Below are 17,670 nucleotides of genomic sequence, written 5' to 3' on the forward strand. Positions count from 1 at the left end.
AACAGACACTTCAGAAATACAGATGATAATCAAAAATTATTTTGAATCCTTATACTCCAATAAATTAGAAGATAGTGAAGGCATAGATAAATTTCTTAAGTCATATGATCTGCCCAGATTGAGTCAGGAGGATATAGACAACCTAAACAGACCAATATCAATTGAGGAAATAGAAGAAACCATCAAAAGACTACCAACTAAGAAAAGCCCAGGACCGGATGGGTATACAGCAGAGTTTTACAAAACCTTTAAAGAGGAACTAATACCAATACTTTTCAAGCTACTTCGGGAAATAGAAAAAGAGGAAGAACTTCCAAATTCATTCTACGAGGCCAACATCACCCTGATACCTAAACCAGACAAAGACACTTCAAAGAAAGAAATCTACAGACCAATATCTCTAATGAACCTAGATGCAAAAATCCTCAATAAAATTCTGGTGAATCGGATACAAAAACATATCAAAAAAATTGTGCACCATGATCAAGTAGGATTCATCCCTGGGATGCAAGGCTGGTTCAATATACGGAAATCAATAAATGTTATTCACCACATCAATAGACTTAAAAATAAGAATCATATGATCATCTCGATAGATGCGGAAAAAGCATTTGACAAAGTACAGCATCCCTTTTTGTTCAAAACTCTAGAAAAACTAGGGATAACAGGAACATACCTCAATATTGTAAAAGCAATCTATGCTAAGCCTCAGGCTAGCATCATTCTGAATGGAGAAAAATTGAAGGCATTCCCTCTAAAATCTGGAACAAGACAGGGATGCCCTCTCTCACCACTTCTGTTCAACATAGTTCTCGAAACACTGGCCAGAGCAATTAGACAGATGAAAGAAATTAAAGGCATCAAAATAGGAAAAGAAGAACTTAAATTATCACTATTTGCAGATGACATGATTCTATACCTAGAAGACCCAAAAGGGTCTACAAAGAAACTATTAGAGCTAATAAATGAATTCAGCAAAGTGGCAGGATATAAAATCAACATGCATAAATCAAAGACATTCCTGTATATCAGCGACAAATCCTCTGAAATGGAAATGAGGACAACCACTCCATTCACAATATCTTCAAAAAAAAATAAAATACTTGGGAATCAACCTAACAAAAGAGGTGAAAGACTTATACAATGAAAACTACAGAACCCTAAAGAGAGAAATAGAAGAAGATCTTAGAAGATGGAAAAATATACCCTGTTCATGGATAGGCAGAACTAACATCATCAAAATGGTGATCTTACCAAAAGTTCTCTATAGGTTTAATGCAATGCCAATCAAAATCCCAACGGAATTTCTTGTAGAAATAGAGAAAGCAATCATGAAATTCATATGGAAAAACAAAAGACCCAGAATAGCAAAAACAATGCTAAGCAGGAAGTGTGAATCAGGCGGTATAGCGATACTAGACTTCAAACTATACTACTGAGCAATAGTAACAAAAACAGCATGGTACTGGTACCAAAACAGGCGGGTGGACCAATGGTACAGAATAGAGGACACAGAAACCAATCCACAAAACTACAACTACCTTATATTTGATAAAGGGGCTAAAAGCATGCAATGGAGGAAGGATAGCATCTTCAACAAATGGTGCTGGGAAAACTGGAAATCCATATGCAACAAAATGAAACTGAATCCCTTTCTCTCGCCATGCACAAAAGTGAATTCAAAATGGATCAAGGAGCTTGATATCAAATCAGAGACATGCCGTCTGATAGAAGAAAAAGTTGGCTACGATCTACATACTGTGGGGTCGGGCTCCAAATTCCTCAATAGGACTCCCATAGCACAAAAGTTAATAACTAGAATCAACAAATGGAACTTACTCAAACTAAAAAGTTTTTTCTCAGCAAAAGATACAATAAGAGAGGTAAATAGGGAGCCTACATCCTGGGAACAAATCTTTACTCCTCACACTTCAGATAGAGCCCTAATATCCAGAGTATACAAAGAACTCCAAAAATTAGACAATAAGAGAACAAACAACCCAATCAACAAATGGGCCAAGGACCTGAACAGACACTTCTCAGAGGAGGACATACAATCAATCAACAAGTACATGAAAAAATGCTCACCATCTCTAGCAGTCAAAGAAATGCAAATCAAAACCACCCTAAGATACCATCTCACTCCAGTTAGATTGGCAGCCATTATGAAGTCAAACAACAACAAGTGCTGGCGAGGATGTGGGGAAAAGGGTACACTTGTACATTGCTGGTGGGACTGCAAATTGGTGCAGCCAATTTGGAAAGCAGTATGGAGATTTCTTGGAAAGCTGGGAATGGAGCCACCATTTGACCCAGCTATTCCCCTTCTCGGTCTATTCCCTAAAGACCTAAAAAGAGCATGCTACAGGGACACTGCTACATCGATGTTCATAGCAGCACAATTCACAATAGCTAGACTGTGGAACCAACCTAGATGCCCTTCAATGGATGAATGGATAAAAAAAATGTGGCATTTATACACAATGGAGTATTACTCTGCATTAAAAAATGACAAAATCATAGAATTTACAGGGAAATGAATGGCATTAGAGCAGATTATGCTAAGTGAAGCTAGCCAATCCCTAAAAAACAAATGCCAAATGTCTTCTTTGATATAAGGAGAGTAACTAAGAACAGAGTAGGGTCGAAGAGCATGAGAAGAAGATTAACATTAAACAGGGATGAGAGGTGGGAGGGAAAGGGAGAGAGAAGGGAAAATGCATGGAAATGGAAGGAGACCCTCAGAGTTATACAAAAGTACATACAAGAGGAAGTGAGGGGAAGGGGAAAAATAATATAAGGGGGACAAACGAATGTCAGTAGAGGGAGCAGAGAGAGAAGAGGGGAGGGGAGGGGAGGGGAGGGGAGGGGGGATAGTAGAGGATAGGAAAGGCAGCAGAATACAACAGACACTAGTATGGCAATATGTAAATCAATGGATGTGAAACTGATGTGATTCTGCAATCTGTATATGGGGTAAAAATGGGAGCTCATAACCCACTTGAATCAAATTGTGAAATATGATATATCAAGAACTATGTAATGTTTTGAACAGCCAACAATAAAAAATTAAAAAAAAAAAAGTGAGGGGTTTTTTTGGAAAAAGACAAGATGAATCATTTCAGTTGTAATGCAGATTATACATGATAAAGTTCTAAGTGGTGAATAATTTCAGGGATATTCCTAAAAATATTTGTAAAAGTTTCAGAGAAGGAAAATTCATGAAGCCTAATTGATTAATTCATAGAAATTAAGGAAAGAAGTAATTGAGAAAAATTTATAAAGGACACAGACCTCTGGTTGGTGGTGTTTCGGTCATCATTATATAAAATTCATGTATGAAGATGTGAATTTGGTATCAACATGCCATATATACAAACAGAGATTTGGTAAATTGTGGTATAAAGGTGTATTAAGGATTGTAATGCAAAAAATTATGAATGTAATGCACTCCACTATCGTCATGGATGTAAGAAATAATAAAAAAAGAAAAAAAAAGTGAAATCCTCTAGTTACATAAGGAGGTCAGTAGTTCATATCTAAGAAACATCTAGAAACTTTAAGCATATTAGTTAGAAATATCAAGGTAGCTACCATAAAAAGTAGCTAAAGGGGCTGGAAATGTTTGCTGCTGAAAAGTTATTTTTATATGACTTTAGAATTAGTTATTAATTATTAGAATTATATGACTTTTAAACTTATAACTTTATAACTTTGAGGAAAATAAACTTTTTAAAAAATATTTTAAAAAGAAATTAATAAACATTATTTTGTAGGGAAGTCTTAAGTTCACAGAAAAACTGAGCAGAAGGTACAGAGATTTCCCATATACCTCCCACCCAACACATGCATAGACTCCCTAACAACAATTTCCCCATCAGAGTGCTACCACTGGGGGTAGCTACAATTGATGAGCCTGTACTGACACATCATTGTCATACAAAGTCTGTAATTTACATTAGGGTCCATGCTTGGTATGTGAACTCTATGGGTTTTTTTTTTTTTTTAAAAAAAGTACAATGGCATGTATTTACCACTGTGGTACCACACAGAAAAATTTTACTGCCCTAAAAATTCTCTGTGTACTGACTGTTTATCCTGCCTTGCCCCTGAACCTCCAGAAACTACAGATATTTGCACCATCTCCAAGCTTTGTACTTTCATGAATGTCCTATATGTGGCCTGAACATCCAGTATGTGATCTTTTCACTTGGTGATGTGCACTTAAACTTCCTCCATGTCTTTCTCTTTTCATGGTTCAATAGCTTGCTTCCTTTTAGCATTGAATAATATTCCATTCTGTGGTTTGTATAATTTAAAAAGAACATCTTTGTTGCTTTCATGTTTTGGCAATTGTGATTAGAGCTGCTACAAATATCCATATATATCTTTTTTGCTTGGATGCAAATTTTGAGCTCCTTTGGGTGAATACTAAGGACCACATTTACTGTGATCATATAGTAATAGTATGTATAGTTTTTAAAGAAATTACCAAATTGTCTTCCAAAATGTCTGTAACAATTTGCATTCCCATAAACAATGAATGAGAGTTCCCATTGCTCCACACTTTTTCAGTACTGATGTTTTAGATTTTGGCCATTCTAATAGGTGCATAGTATTTGTAGTTATTTTAATTTGTAATTCTATAGATGACCTATGATGTTGAACATCTTTTTATATATTTACTTGCCATCAAGTAAGGTATGGCTAGGTATCTCTTAGGTCTTTGCTTTTTTGTTTTTTAAAGTAACTTTGTTTGTTTTCTTATTGTTGAGTTTTGACAGTTCTTTGTATGTTTTGGATGACAGTCTTCATCAGATGTGTCTTGCAAATATTTTCTCCCTGTCTGTGGCTTGTCTCCTAATTTTATTGACATTGTCTTTCACAGAGCAGAGGTTTTTATTTTTAATGAAGTTCAGCTTATCAATTGTTCTTTTCATGTGTTGTGCCTTCGGTATTGTATCTAAAAATCATGATTATACCAAGGCTGTCTAGGGTTTTCCTTATATTATCTTCTAGGAGTTTTATGGCTTTACATTTTCATTTAGGTCTATGACTCATTTTGAGTTAATTTCTCTAAAGGGTGCAAAGTTTTTTTATATTATTATTGTTATTGGCATGAGGATGTTTCAGTACCATTTATTGAAAAGACTATCTTGTTGCCATTGATTGACTTTACTACTTTATCAAAGATCAGTTGATTGAATTTATGTGGTTCTATTCTGAGCTTTCTAGTTTTTCCACTGTCTGCATTTTCTTTAACCAATACCACACTGTCGTGATTACTGTGGTTTTCTAGCTTGTTTTAATTTTGATTGACAATAATTTTACTTACGTATAGGATACAATACAATGTTTCAGTACATGTATATATAGTGTAATGACCAAACTAGGGTAATTATATCTATCACATTGAAAATTTATCATTTCTTTATGGTGAGAACATTCAAAATCCTCTCTTCTGTCTTGAAATATATAATGCATTAATGTTAACTATAGTCACCCTACTGTGCAATGGAACACTAGAACTTCTTTCTCCCACCTGGCTGTAACAGTGCACACCTTGACCAGCTCTCCCCGTCCCCCTCCCATCAGTAAGCCCTAAAGTTGAGAAGTGCCAGTCCTCCCACTGTGTTCCTCTTTGGTATTGAGTTGGCTACTATGGTACATTTTGTCTCTCCCTATAGACTTCAGAATTGGTGGGTAGATATTCACAAAATAACTTGCTTAGATATTTTTATTAGATTGACTTTAATTTAGGGATCAATTTGAGAAGGATAGAGAGCTTGACAACATTGAACCTTCTTATCCATGAATACAGAACATCTCTTATTTTCTGGTATCTTTCATCATAGTTTTGTAGATCTTATACTTTTGTTTAGATTTATATTTACTTATTTTTTCAGTGCTAATGTAGGTGGCATTGTGTTTTTAACTTAAATTTCTGCTTGTTAATCGTTAGCATGCTGCAAAGTAATTGATTTTTTTTATATTAACCTTGCATTTTACCATCTTATATGATGGCTTATTAATTTCAGGAAGATTTTTTTGGCAAATTCTTTCAGGTTTTCTACATAGATGATCATGTAATATTAAAACAAAGACTGTTTGATTTCTTCCTTCTCAACTATGTATAGCTTTTATTTCCTTTCCTTGTCTATTACATTAGATAGGACTTTCAGCAAGATTTTGAAAGTGCTGGTGAGAGATCTTGCCTTGTTCCTTTCTTGATCTTAGTGGGAAAACTTCAAGTTTCTCGTTATTAAGTCATCAAGTAAAGTTACTAATTTTTAATGGTCAAAAGGCAACTACAAAGCTGGGCGCAGTGGTGCATGCCTGTAATTCCAGAGGCTCGGGAGGCTGAGGCAGGAGGATCACGAACAAGTTCAAAGCCAGCCTCAGCAAAAGCAAGGCCCTAAGCAACTCAGTGACGTGACACTCTGTCTCTAAATAAAATATAACAAAGGGCTGGGGATGTGACTCAGTGGTGAAATGCCCCTCAGTTCAATCCCTAGTACCCACCCCCCAAGAAAAAAGCAACTACAGAGGGAGGAAGAGAGGTGTCCATTGGGCATTGGTGGAGACTCTGATAGGGGTGTGGCCAAGCTGTCATGACCACTGACAGGCTAATGATGATGGATGACTAAAGTGATGATGATGGATGACTAACCCAGTTCACAGGTAAGGAAACTAAATGTCAATGGGTTAAGTAGCTTATCAAATGTTGGTTAAATAGAAATTCCCATAGGTTGGGATTTGGAAAGAAGTTTCTCTGATTTTCTCTGGTTCTAAAGGGATCTCTCTACCCACCTGAAAACTTTCAAAACATACTGGTGCTCTAATCCTAGACTCAAAATTTTCTGATTCTATTGGTCTGAGGTGAGGCCCAAGCCAAGAGAACTTACAAAGATACCTGGTGATTCTCAAAAGAGTTGAAGACTGAGACCCTTGATGACTGAGGTGTGCTCAAGGATAGTTTTTGGGACAAGGACACAAATTTTGAGGAGGAAAATCAGTGTAATATAAAACAAATCATTATTTCCTGAACACATTGTAGTTGACAATAGAAGAAGGCACACTGGAAGGAAGTCTGCAGTTGCCATTTCATTTTGAAACCATAGAAACCATGATGTAAGTTGAATAATGAATGGGCACTACCTCCAGAAATTCATCACCAAAACATATAAAGACCCGCTCGCATTTCTGCAGGTTAATCATCTTCAGCAGAAGCAGCTGTAAAAATTTCTTTCAATTTCTTCTCATTCATTTCAGGAGAAGTAAAAACTTACAGATGGAATGTCCCAAAAAGATCAGGGCCAGGGCCCTCTGATCCCAATTGTATTCCATGGGTTTACTATTCAACAGCAAACTTTGTGAAGGTAAGGTGAAGAGAGCAACCAAGATGCTTAATGTAACACAGCTGCAATGTAAACTCGGAGTCATCACAACTCTGGTGGGTATCTGAGGAGTGGGTATGATTTATAGCAGGGGAATCGAATGATGTATGGCCCACTGGTTAAATCCAGCCACCCCTACTCATTGACATTGCCTATGGAGATGACAAAGACAGTATGGGCCACAAACTAAAAGAAAAATTTACCATCTGATACTTTCCCACAAGAAAAGTTTGCTAACCCTTGATTTCAAGTAAGAAGTAAAAACATAGCCCCAATATTTCAATTACCAGATTTAGAACTTACATAGTAACTTGAAACAAAAGAAAATATATCTATAGATAACAAAAGAGTATCACAATATACTTTATTCATGGTTTTGGCTGTGTAAAAATCTATTAATTTTAAAGGCATTATCTTGTCTTATAGACAAGCCTTTATAGGGCTCTGGGAAAGAAAGCACATCTCAAACATAGTAACTGAAACTATAAAACTATGAATGATAGATAACTGAGAAATAAAAAGCAAAGATTCAATACTGATTTGAGTCAGGTGTATGTAAAATTACTTTGGTCTTTAATTATATGTCATAAACCAAAGTCCAAACTAAAATCATATCTGATATGAAATGTAAGCATCATCATTTATTTTTAAAAAGTGAGGAATTATCTTAAACTTCCTTTTAGAATAGATGTCTTGAATTGATGTCCTGGAGATTACAACAATTCAGGAAATAGACATATAAAACACTTGAAAAAATACATTTACAAATTCTAATTATGGAAAAAAATATTTGTTTATTCATGCATCCAAATACATTTATTGAGTACTTGTAACATGCAATGATGCTACTCAAAACTAAGACAATGCAAGTATCCTTGTCTTAAAGAAACATAACTTGGTGGTAAAAATATTACATGTCCACACCATGACTCTGAATCTGGGAAATTCCTTAGCTATTAAAAGCACTAGAGGATACCTTGGAAAGAAGGTTTAGGAAGAAAGAACAATATGAACAAAGCTGAACATAGGAAAGTGGAAGGTGTATGGGAAAAGTGTTGAGTCCCGTTTATCTATCATACAGGGTCCAAAAGGAAAGCAGCAGGGAACCTAAGCCAGAAAGTTCACTGGAGGAGCAGATAGGAGCTTAAACACCTATCAGGAATTTGTATTTTATTCTGAAGGCCATGGAAGATCACTGAAGACTTATAAATAAGGAAGTGAGGAAATTAATCAGATGGTGGTCAATAGCATGAGCTGAAGGTGAGGTGAGACAGACCAGAGAGGAACCAGTTTAAGGATCCTACACCAGAATGGTGGCAGATAGAATGAAATGTTATTAAATTATTTAATGGCTTAGCTGATTTGGTTTGCTTTCTCTTTCAGGACACATATAGTGGGCTGATGGGTCCTTTGATTACATGCCGAGAAGGAGTATTGAATGAAAAGGGAAGAAGAAGTGATGTTGATTATGAATTTGCTCTCTTGTTTTTGGTATTTAATGAGAATGAATCCTGGTATCTGGATGACAATATCAAGAAGTATCTCAATAAAGATCCACGGGATGTTAAGCACACTGATGATTTTGAAGAGAGCAACAAAATGCATGGTATATTGGAATTCAAAGAGAACATTGTTGAGATAGGCTCATAGAAATTCCCCTCACTGTAGGAATCACCCAACCTCTTTCTCTGTGCCTTTCCCTCTTCCCAGGGGCACCTGAACTGAAGAAGTTCCTCTAAAGCTTTTTTCAGCAAGTACCAGCCTAGCCAATGGGGACTGGTAGCAAAGTCTTTGAGGCTTTGGACCAGCTATTTAGGGTCATCTCTCTGAATGCTGAGATCTTTTAAGCTATAAAGAAGTAATTTTAAAAATATGTCACTACTTATTGGTATGTTTTTTTATGAGTCACCATAAAGTCCCATTTGATCAATTTAAGGATTTGTGTAATTTACTGTGGAATAAAACACCATCACCGAGTTTCTGTTTTAATGTTTTATTTAACTCAGTGTAATTTCAGGTAGGTTTTTTTTTTTTTTTTTTTGTAGGAGTAATATTTGAAATAGACACTCTGGCTAAGATCTACTTTTGAAGATGGCCACAAAGTTCGTTATTAATATGGATTAGAATATTGTGGCCTGATTCCCAGTTCAGCTGTTCTTTCCCTTACTAATTTTGCTCTCTTTTTTCAAAAGCTTCTCAGAGTGCTCTTTCTTTCTTTCTTTTTTTGAGAGCTCGCCCTTCCTTCCTTCTTCCTTCTTTCCTTCCTTCATGTACCAGGGATTGAACTCAGGGGTGCTCGACGACTGAGCCACATCCCCAGCCCTATTCTGTACTTTATTTAGAGATACAGTCTCACTGAGTTGCTTAGCACCTCACTTTTGCTGAGGCTGGCTTGATCCTCCTGCCTCAGCCTCCCCAGCTGCTGGGATTGAAGGCCTACACCACCATGCCCAGCTGAGAGCTCTTTCTTTTTAATGCACACACTTATTTGGTTATACCATGGTGCATAAAATAAAAAGTTAGTGGAGGACTAAGAGTTACCCTCTCATAAACCCAGTGTGGTTTGGTCATTATTGGGTTATTGGTTCAGCCCTAGGAAACTGTTTCTTTTGGAGAACCAGCCAGGCTTAAACATTTTTTGAAATTTTTTTTATTATTAGTTGCTCTTGACATATCATATTTCATACATTTGATTCAAGCAGATTATGAACTCCCATTTTTACCCCGTATACATATTACAGATTCACATCGGTTACACATCCACTTTTTTACATACTGCCATACTAGTGTATGTTGTATTCTGCTGCCTTTCCCATCCTCTACTATCCCCCCTCCTCTCCCCTCCCCTCCCCTCTTATCTTCTCTCTCTACCCCATCTACTGTAATTCATTTCTCTCTCTTGTTTTTTCCCCCTTTCCCCTCACTTCCTCTTATATGTAATTTTGTATAACAATGAGGGTCTCCTTCCTTTACCATGCAATTTCCCTTCTCTCTCTCTTCCCTCCCCCCTCTCGTCCCTGTTTAATGGTGATCTTCTTCTCATGCTCTTCCTCCATATTCTGTTCTTAGTTGCTCTCCTTATATCAAAGATGACATTTGGCATTTGTTTTTTAGGGATTGGCTAGCTTCACTTAGCATAATCTGCTCTAGTGCCATCCATTTCCCTACAAATGCCATGATCTTGTCATTTTTTAGTGCTGAGTAGTACTCCATTGTGTATAAATGCCTTAAACTTGTTCTCAGAAAGTGAAATATTAAGGAAATATCTTCTAATTAATTCAGTGTTTATCTAAGTAAATTTGATTTTTTTTTTTGTGACTGAGGCCACTCATTTGCAGAAAGGTATAAATCAGGATTCTTACCAATGAGCCTGTAATCCAATTCACAAGAAGGATATGCTGAATAAACAAACAGTGCCACCCAAGATGCAGCTTTGAAAAACAAGCTATTTCTCTTTCCTGCCTCTCTTTATATAAAGATTCCTGGTAATCTGAATTTTGGATCTAGAATGGCAGGGTTGTTTTAAGTGTAAGTGAGACTCTTACCTGTTTCACAGGTAGCTAAGAAGGGTGACCTAAAGATTTTGGACCATTTCTAAACTCAAATTAAGTAGTGTCTTCTCAATGACCAAAGACTATTTTCTTTTTTGCCTTCTTAGCCATTAATGGAAAGATTTTTGGAAATCTCCATGGCCTCATAATGAATGAAGACACAATGACAAATTGGTACTTGTTAGGAATAGGAAGTGAAGTGGACATACATACCATCCATTATCATGCGGAGAGCTATATTTTCAAAGTAAGTATAAGGAAAATGTTTGGGGGAAGATTTTTTGAACTAATGGATTCAATGCAGTTCCACTGGGAAATAAGGGAGTTCCTTGGCATGTGATGCTTGTGAGGGGTGATGGTAGTTCATATTACAAGCGGAGCAAAGAAATGCGATTGTACCTTCTCCTTGAAGATATTTCCTAACAGGTATGTGCATATTACTGTGTTGTAAAAAACTCTTTCAGTCTCAGAGGAACATTTTCTCATCAATTATATGGCCATGGTTATGACCACTCTGGATTATTCTGTTAATATTGCATATGGAAGCATCCAAGGGTTGGTCTTTTTTCCTTTCCCATCCTTTTTCATCCCATTTGTCTTTCCTTCCCACCCCTCCTTTCTTTTCTTTGTGATTAGTTAACATTTTAGCCCTATCCAATAAAGGAGGCATTTTGAGCTCTGGCGTGGGCCCCTCAACTTTACCTTGACTTTTGCCCTGAAGAGCTGGGCTGGACCATGTGTGACCTCCTGCTCTCTGGCATCAAGTTATACCGTATGGGTGGTGCTGTCTATACAGCAGAATCACCTAGAGAACTGTTTAAAGAATAGACTGCCTCTGTTCTGCCCCACCTCAGACCTGCTGAATCAGGTTTCCAGGGATAAAGTCCAAATAGCCTGTCATCTCAAGTTCTCAGTGCCATCTACCAGGAAGCAGGGTAGAGAATGATAATCATATCTAATCTGTAAGATAAACTACTAGTTTGTTAGAATTATATTCTACTTAAACTGCAATAAGCAGTAATTTAATAAACTGTTTACTATCTTCTCCCCTCTGTGTATTTCAAAGGACACCAAATATTAGCCTACAGTGATTAGCATTTCATGTGTTAAATGGCTATGCTGCTTTTCAGATTTTGACTTTTTCAACAGACATTTAAAAAATTAAATTAAAAATTTATGAAATTATTAAAGGTTATACATACATATATAAATGTTAAAAATTAAAATGTGATTCACATTGCATACAAGTCACCCTATTTATTGTACGATTTTGTTTTATAAGCACAAATAGTGATGTAAACAACAAACAATAAAACACAAGATACAGAATTAAAAAAAAAGAATACTTCCATCACTTCTCGAAGTTTCCCAGTTGCACCCTCTGGTATCAATCATTTCCCTCTGCTTAACACTTAGCAACCCATCTGTTTTCTGTCTCTGCTATGATTTGAATGTGTTTCCTCAAATTGATGTGTTGGAGACTTAATCCCCCTTCCAGCAGTGAGGAGATGAGGCCTAGTGGGGGATGTTTAAGTCATCAGGGCCCCTCCTTTATGAATGGATTCACGCAGATTATAAATAGGCTGCACTCTACAAATTTGATCTCTTGATCTCTGGCATGGGCACTCTTGCTCTTCCACCTTTGTGCCATAGGATCATGCAGCAAGAAGCCCTCGCTTATATTACTTGTATTCTCAATAATTGATATTCTGACTGGAGTGAGATGAAATCTTAGTGTTGTTTTGATTTACATTTCCCTGATTGGTAAAGATTTTTATTATTTTTCATAGATTTGTTGGCCATTTGTATTTCTTTTTTTGAGAAGAGTCTGTTTAGTTCTTTTGTCCATTTATTAATTGGATTGTTTTATGTTAAGTGTTTTGAGTTCTTTATATATTCTGATATTTTAAAAAGGTGGAATGGGAGATCCCATGAAAATAGAAGAAAAAACAGTGAAGTTGAAGAAGAAGAAGGAGATTGAGAGGGAGGGAGGAGGGATGGAAAAAGTGAATAACAATGGAATGTGACTGACCAAACTTTCCTATCTACCTATATGAATATACCAGTAAATTTTACCTTTATGTATATCTATAAAGCACTAATTTAAAAAACTATAAATAAATAGAAGACTGGTAGAATAGATGAAAGGGAACAGGGAAATAGAAGAAGGGAGGAAAAGAGGAAGTACAGGAAACTGAATTAGAACAAATTATTTTTCATGTTTGCATAATTATGTAAAAATGCACCCCAATATTAAATACAACTATAATACACTAATAAAATGTTTTAAAATGTTTGGTAGAATTTGCTAATGAAGCCATCTGGATCTGTTGGAAGGTTTAAATACAATTTTAGTTTATCAGATATAGTCCTATTCAGGTTATCTATTTCTTATATTCTTTCTCTTGGCAGTTTATGTCTTTTTAAGAATTTGTTCCTACCTATAAATTGAAGAATTTATGGGGACAGAGCTATTGTACAATATTCCTTTACTATCCTCTTTAATGTCTATAAGGTGTTAGTGACTTTTTCCTTTCTTTTTCTTTTTCTTGGTCAGATTTGCATTACTGAACTATTGCTGCTTAACAAATTACTATAAAACTCAATGCACTCACACAACAAACACTTATTATCTAATAGTCTCTCTGAGTCAGGAATCTGGGGGTAGCTTGTTAGTTTAGATTTGGCATCTCTCATGAGACTGCAATCAAGATAGCTGGGCTGCAGTTATCAAAGGTTTGACTGGAACCAGAGGATTCACTTTCAAGCTCACTCATGTGGCTGTTGACTGAATGCATCTGACTATTATCATACAGATATGGCATGGGAGCTGCTGGCTTCGCCCAGAATGACTGATTCAAGAGGAGAGAGTACAAGAGGGACTAAGGCAGATGTCATAGTCTTTTATAGCCTACTTTTTACAAGTGGAATGCCATTTCTTCTGCCATATACTATTGGTCGCACAGAACAACCCTCATGTAACATAGGTGGGAATTATGAAGGTTATGAGTATTAGAAAATGGGAATCATTAGGAACCATCATGGAAATTGGCTGCTACAAGGTTTCTCAGTTTTATCCATCTGTTGAAAGAACCAGCTTTCAGTTTCTTTGATTTATCTCTATTGTGTTTCTGTTCTTGATTTTATTTGATTCCTGCTCTTTATTATTTCATTCCTTCTGCTTACTGTGTTTCTTTGCCTGTCTTTTCCTACTTGTTGAGAAAGAAAGCCCCAAGCTGTTTTTTGTTTTTAATTTTAATTTTAATTTCTGCAGATAGATAGATCTTACCGAGAAGATGTTTATGATCTCTTTCCTGGGACATTCCAAACCATTGAACTCTTTGCGGATCACCCAGGGACATGGCTGCTACACTGTCATGTGTCTGATCACATCCATGCTGGCATGGAGACAACCTACACAGTCCTCCGGAACATAGGTAGTGTTGCCTGTCAATGATGCCAGATAGATGGCACCAAGTTTCCTGTAGACCTAGAAAATAGGAGGCCTGAAGAAAACCCAGATAAGCCCCCAAGGAGCTTGAAGTCAAGTAAGAGAGACAGATATATAAATATGTAACCATAATGGAGTACGGTGTGTCATAAATGAGGGCACAGTACAGGCATCAGTGGCAGTAATAGGAGGGCTAACAGTTTAGGGGTGAGACCCAAGGTTTCTGAGACCAGGATGATCAAGATGGATGTCAGTGGGTGAGTGGGAGCTGGGAAGTGGGAGGAGTAGAATACATGTGCACTGGTATGAAGCTGCCCAGTGAGAATCCAAGAAAGATGGCAGATACTGGTGGGGTAAAGTCCTTGCTGGCAAAATGATATAACTTATATCACGAAAATAATCTCTTTCTCTTGCTCATAAAACAATCAACTTACTTTCCCTGTCCAGACAACAGGATTCCATACTCCACCAAGTCTCCTGGAGGGGCATCCCACCCGGCCACAGTGCCCTCCAACGGTAATGATATTCTCTCCTGCATCCTACATGTGAATGCCTCAGTGTTTCACTCCTCAGAGAGAGGCAGGTGCCTGACACCTCACTTTTCTTTTTTCACAGGTAGGGAGGAGCTGTATTTCTTTGGCAAGAATCTGGGTCCGAGAGGAGCCAAGGCTACTTTGGTCATCCTTTTCATCGTGGGACTCCTCCTCCTGGTTACCACCGTGATTCTCTCCCTCAGACTGCGCTCCGCAAGGAGGCAGAGGCCTTATCAGGAAGTCCAGTCTTGTGCGCTCCCCACGGATGCTTTGTGAATCATTTGGTCTTCCTCAGCAGGAATAGATGAGGTTCCACAGCTGGCTGGATGGCGGTCAACAGGGAAACTGGACCAAGGCATTGTTCACCAAGGAAGGCTGACAACTGAGTCCTGTGTCAGGCTTCGGATCCTCTGGAACATTATCCAAAGCAATCTGCTTTTATTTATTTATTTCTAAATGGGCTGTGAATAATCCTCAGGTATAAAATTGCCAAAAAAGGAGAATATGTGGGACCAAGGAAAGCCAACACTTAGTCTGTTCTCTGAACAAATTTGCTGAAGTGGGAGACTCTGTGAAAGATATTTTCATATTCCATCTTTAATAATTTTTAGATTAAGCAGTGCTTCCTTGGTTAATTGCCAAAGTTTCTAGACAAATAACTTCTAGAAAAGCTATAGTGCCTTAGACATTTTTCTAACTGGAATAGCACTGATTTTTCAACACTGTTACATAAGATGCATCCCTTAGTTGTCACAGGGAAAACAAGTTTCTAAGGAGTTCATGGAAGTGTCTAAGTTAGTATCTGCCGATAGAATTTTTTGGAGTCTCAATTCTCCTGGCCTTTCTCCCCTTAATATAAATAACCTGTGCGTTGTTTGCTAGACAAGGCAAAGTGATAAGGTTTTTTTTTTTTTAATTGCTGCTGTTTTATGCAAACCTGTAGAAATACTTGAATGTTTACAATTCACTTCATTTTATATGTTTTTACAATATGTTTCCCTGGCAATGTCTGCATTTTTAAAAATCAACTAGAGAATTTCTATTTCTGTTCCAGACTGCAGGAAGGCTGGAATCTGTGAAGGAGCAGGCTGGGTTTTCTCACTGTGAGTCAGAGTTTAGTGTGAGCTTTCAGCAACAGGGAGAACTTCAAGTCTGGGCTTGAATCTTCAGTCTCATCTTTTCATTCAGTTAGGGGGGGCTCTTCCCAGGTCTCCATCTTCTATGAAAGAAGAACATCCTCAGTATTTGAGAAGCACCAGGAGGAATTCATCAATGCAGCTTAGTGGTTGGGAGAAGAGATCATTCAAAATCCTAGACAGGTTGCCTCTTCAACATATAGTCCTTGAGAGGAGGGAGGAGAAAAAAGGAAAAGGAAAGGTGAGAAAAAGAGTCTCAGTGGCAGTTTTTTAAACCATTAAGTTAGCTTTGAAGATAATTTTACAGTTTTCAAGGCTCACATACAAAAATAAAATTTTGAGCAACTAAACTCAGCCCATTATGAGGCAATCCACCCTTTCTGAAGGCATGCCTGGACATTAGGTATAAGATTGATAAAAGCAAGTTGTTTATTGCTAGACTGAGAAATTGCCCTTAGCTCAGGGCAAGCTGCCCTGGGATGCCAATGCCAAATGAGTGATACTAGAACATCTGCCTTAGCAGTGGATCCTTGAATATCCAGGTGAACGAGTAGGACTAATAAATACTCTGGTGGTGGGACCTTTCACACTTTCTCAACTTCATCTTGGTGAGGGGAAATGGGTAATTTGATAGAAGCTATAGTCTTACATAAGACAGGATGCAAATGGTAAAAATTCTGTTTGTAGTTTACTTGAATGCCACATCAACACAGTATCCACAAGATTTTGAATTCCAGCCTACCAATGTGATTTTGTAGTATATGCACTACGGTTTTCATATGTGTGTAGGCTGTGTAATCACATAATAATAATTATGATAAATGCCTTATTTATTGCTTACCTTTCATAAAACAACAAATTATTTAGTTTTTTTCCTTTTCACTTAGTTGATTTTTTAAATGAGTTTGCACTATTTCTCTTTTTAATAAAGTTTCACATATCATAAAATGGCCAGTTGCATGGTTTTTTTTTTTCCATTCAAAATTACCTTTTGTTAAACTGGGAGGAGGAGAGGTTAAAAGAAAATTATCCTTTAGATATTTAAGGAGTTCTGACTAATTAATTTTTGGTACTGGGGGTTTAATCCAGGGGCACCTAACCACTGAGTCACATCCCCAACCCTTTTTAATATTTTATTTAGAAACACCATCTTGCTAAGTTGCATAGGGCCTCACTAAGTTTCTAAGGTTGGCTTTGAACAAAAGATCCTCCTGCCTCAGCCTCTCAAGTTGCTGGGATTCTAGGCATGTGCCACTGGGCCAGGCTGTGATTATTCTGAAGAAGAAAAAATAGAAAGCAATGAAAGCTTTTATACAGTGCTCATCAGTTGCCCGGCACGGTGATGGCATTTTACATGTGTTAACTCACTAGATCCTTGCCATAATCACAAGAGGTACGTATAACCATGTTACACATGAGAAAGTGGAGTCACAGGAGGGTCAAGTAACTTCCTCCAAGACCCACAGCTAGTAACCTGTAGTGACAGTATGACAAAGGGACCTAACCTAGTGCAGTCTACCCAGGAAGGCTTTTCTGGGCAAGTGACACTGAGCTGAGAACAGGAGTTGTGAGAGTGTGACAGGCAAAGTTGCCACTATGGGT

At 37.2% G+C, this 17,670-nt stretch overlaps 1 protein-coding gene across 1 annotated transcript in view; it reads left to right on the top strand.

Moving 5' to 3' along the window:
• The window catches only part of Hephl1 (hephaestin like 1), a 77,230-nt gene extending 60,287 nt beyond the window's left edge, over positions 1-16,943 (top strand). Inside the window, exons 15-20 of the mRNA XM_058584968.1 lie at positions 7,273-7,379; positions 8,781-9,003; positions 11,056-11,195; positions 14,223-14,385; positions 14,847-14,915; positions 15,015-16,943. Coding sequence (XP_058440951.1) covers positions 7,273-7,379; positions 8,781-9,003; positions 11,056-11,195; positions 14,223-14,385; positions 14,847-14,915; positions 15,015-15,208 — 896 coding nt within the window. The 3' untranslated portion in view covers positions 15,209-16,943. The remainder of the gene's footprint in view (positions 1-7,272; positions 7,380-8,780; positions 9,004-11,055; positions 11,196-14,222; positions 14,386-14,846; positions 14,916-15,014) is intronic.
• Positions 16,944-17,670: the final 727 nt, after the last annotated feature.

This window comes from Marmota monax, unplaced genomic scaffold (genome assembly GCF_021218885.2).
Source record: "Marmota monax isolate L192 unplaced genomic scaffold, Marmota_monax_Labrador192_F-V1.1 WCK01_AAM20220418_F8-fsc00104, whole genome shotgun sequence".
Taxonomy (NCBI): Eukaryota; Metazoa; Chordata; class Mammalia; order Rodentia; family Sciuridae; genus Marmota; species Marmota monax.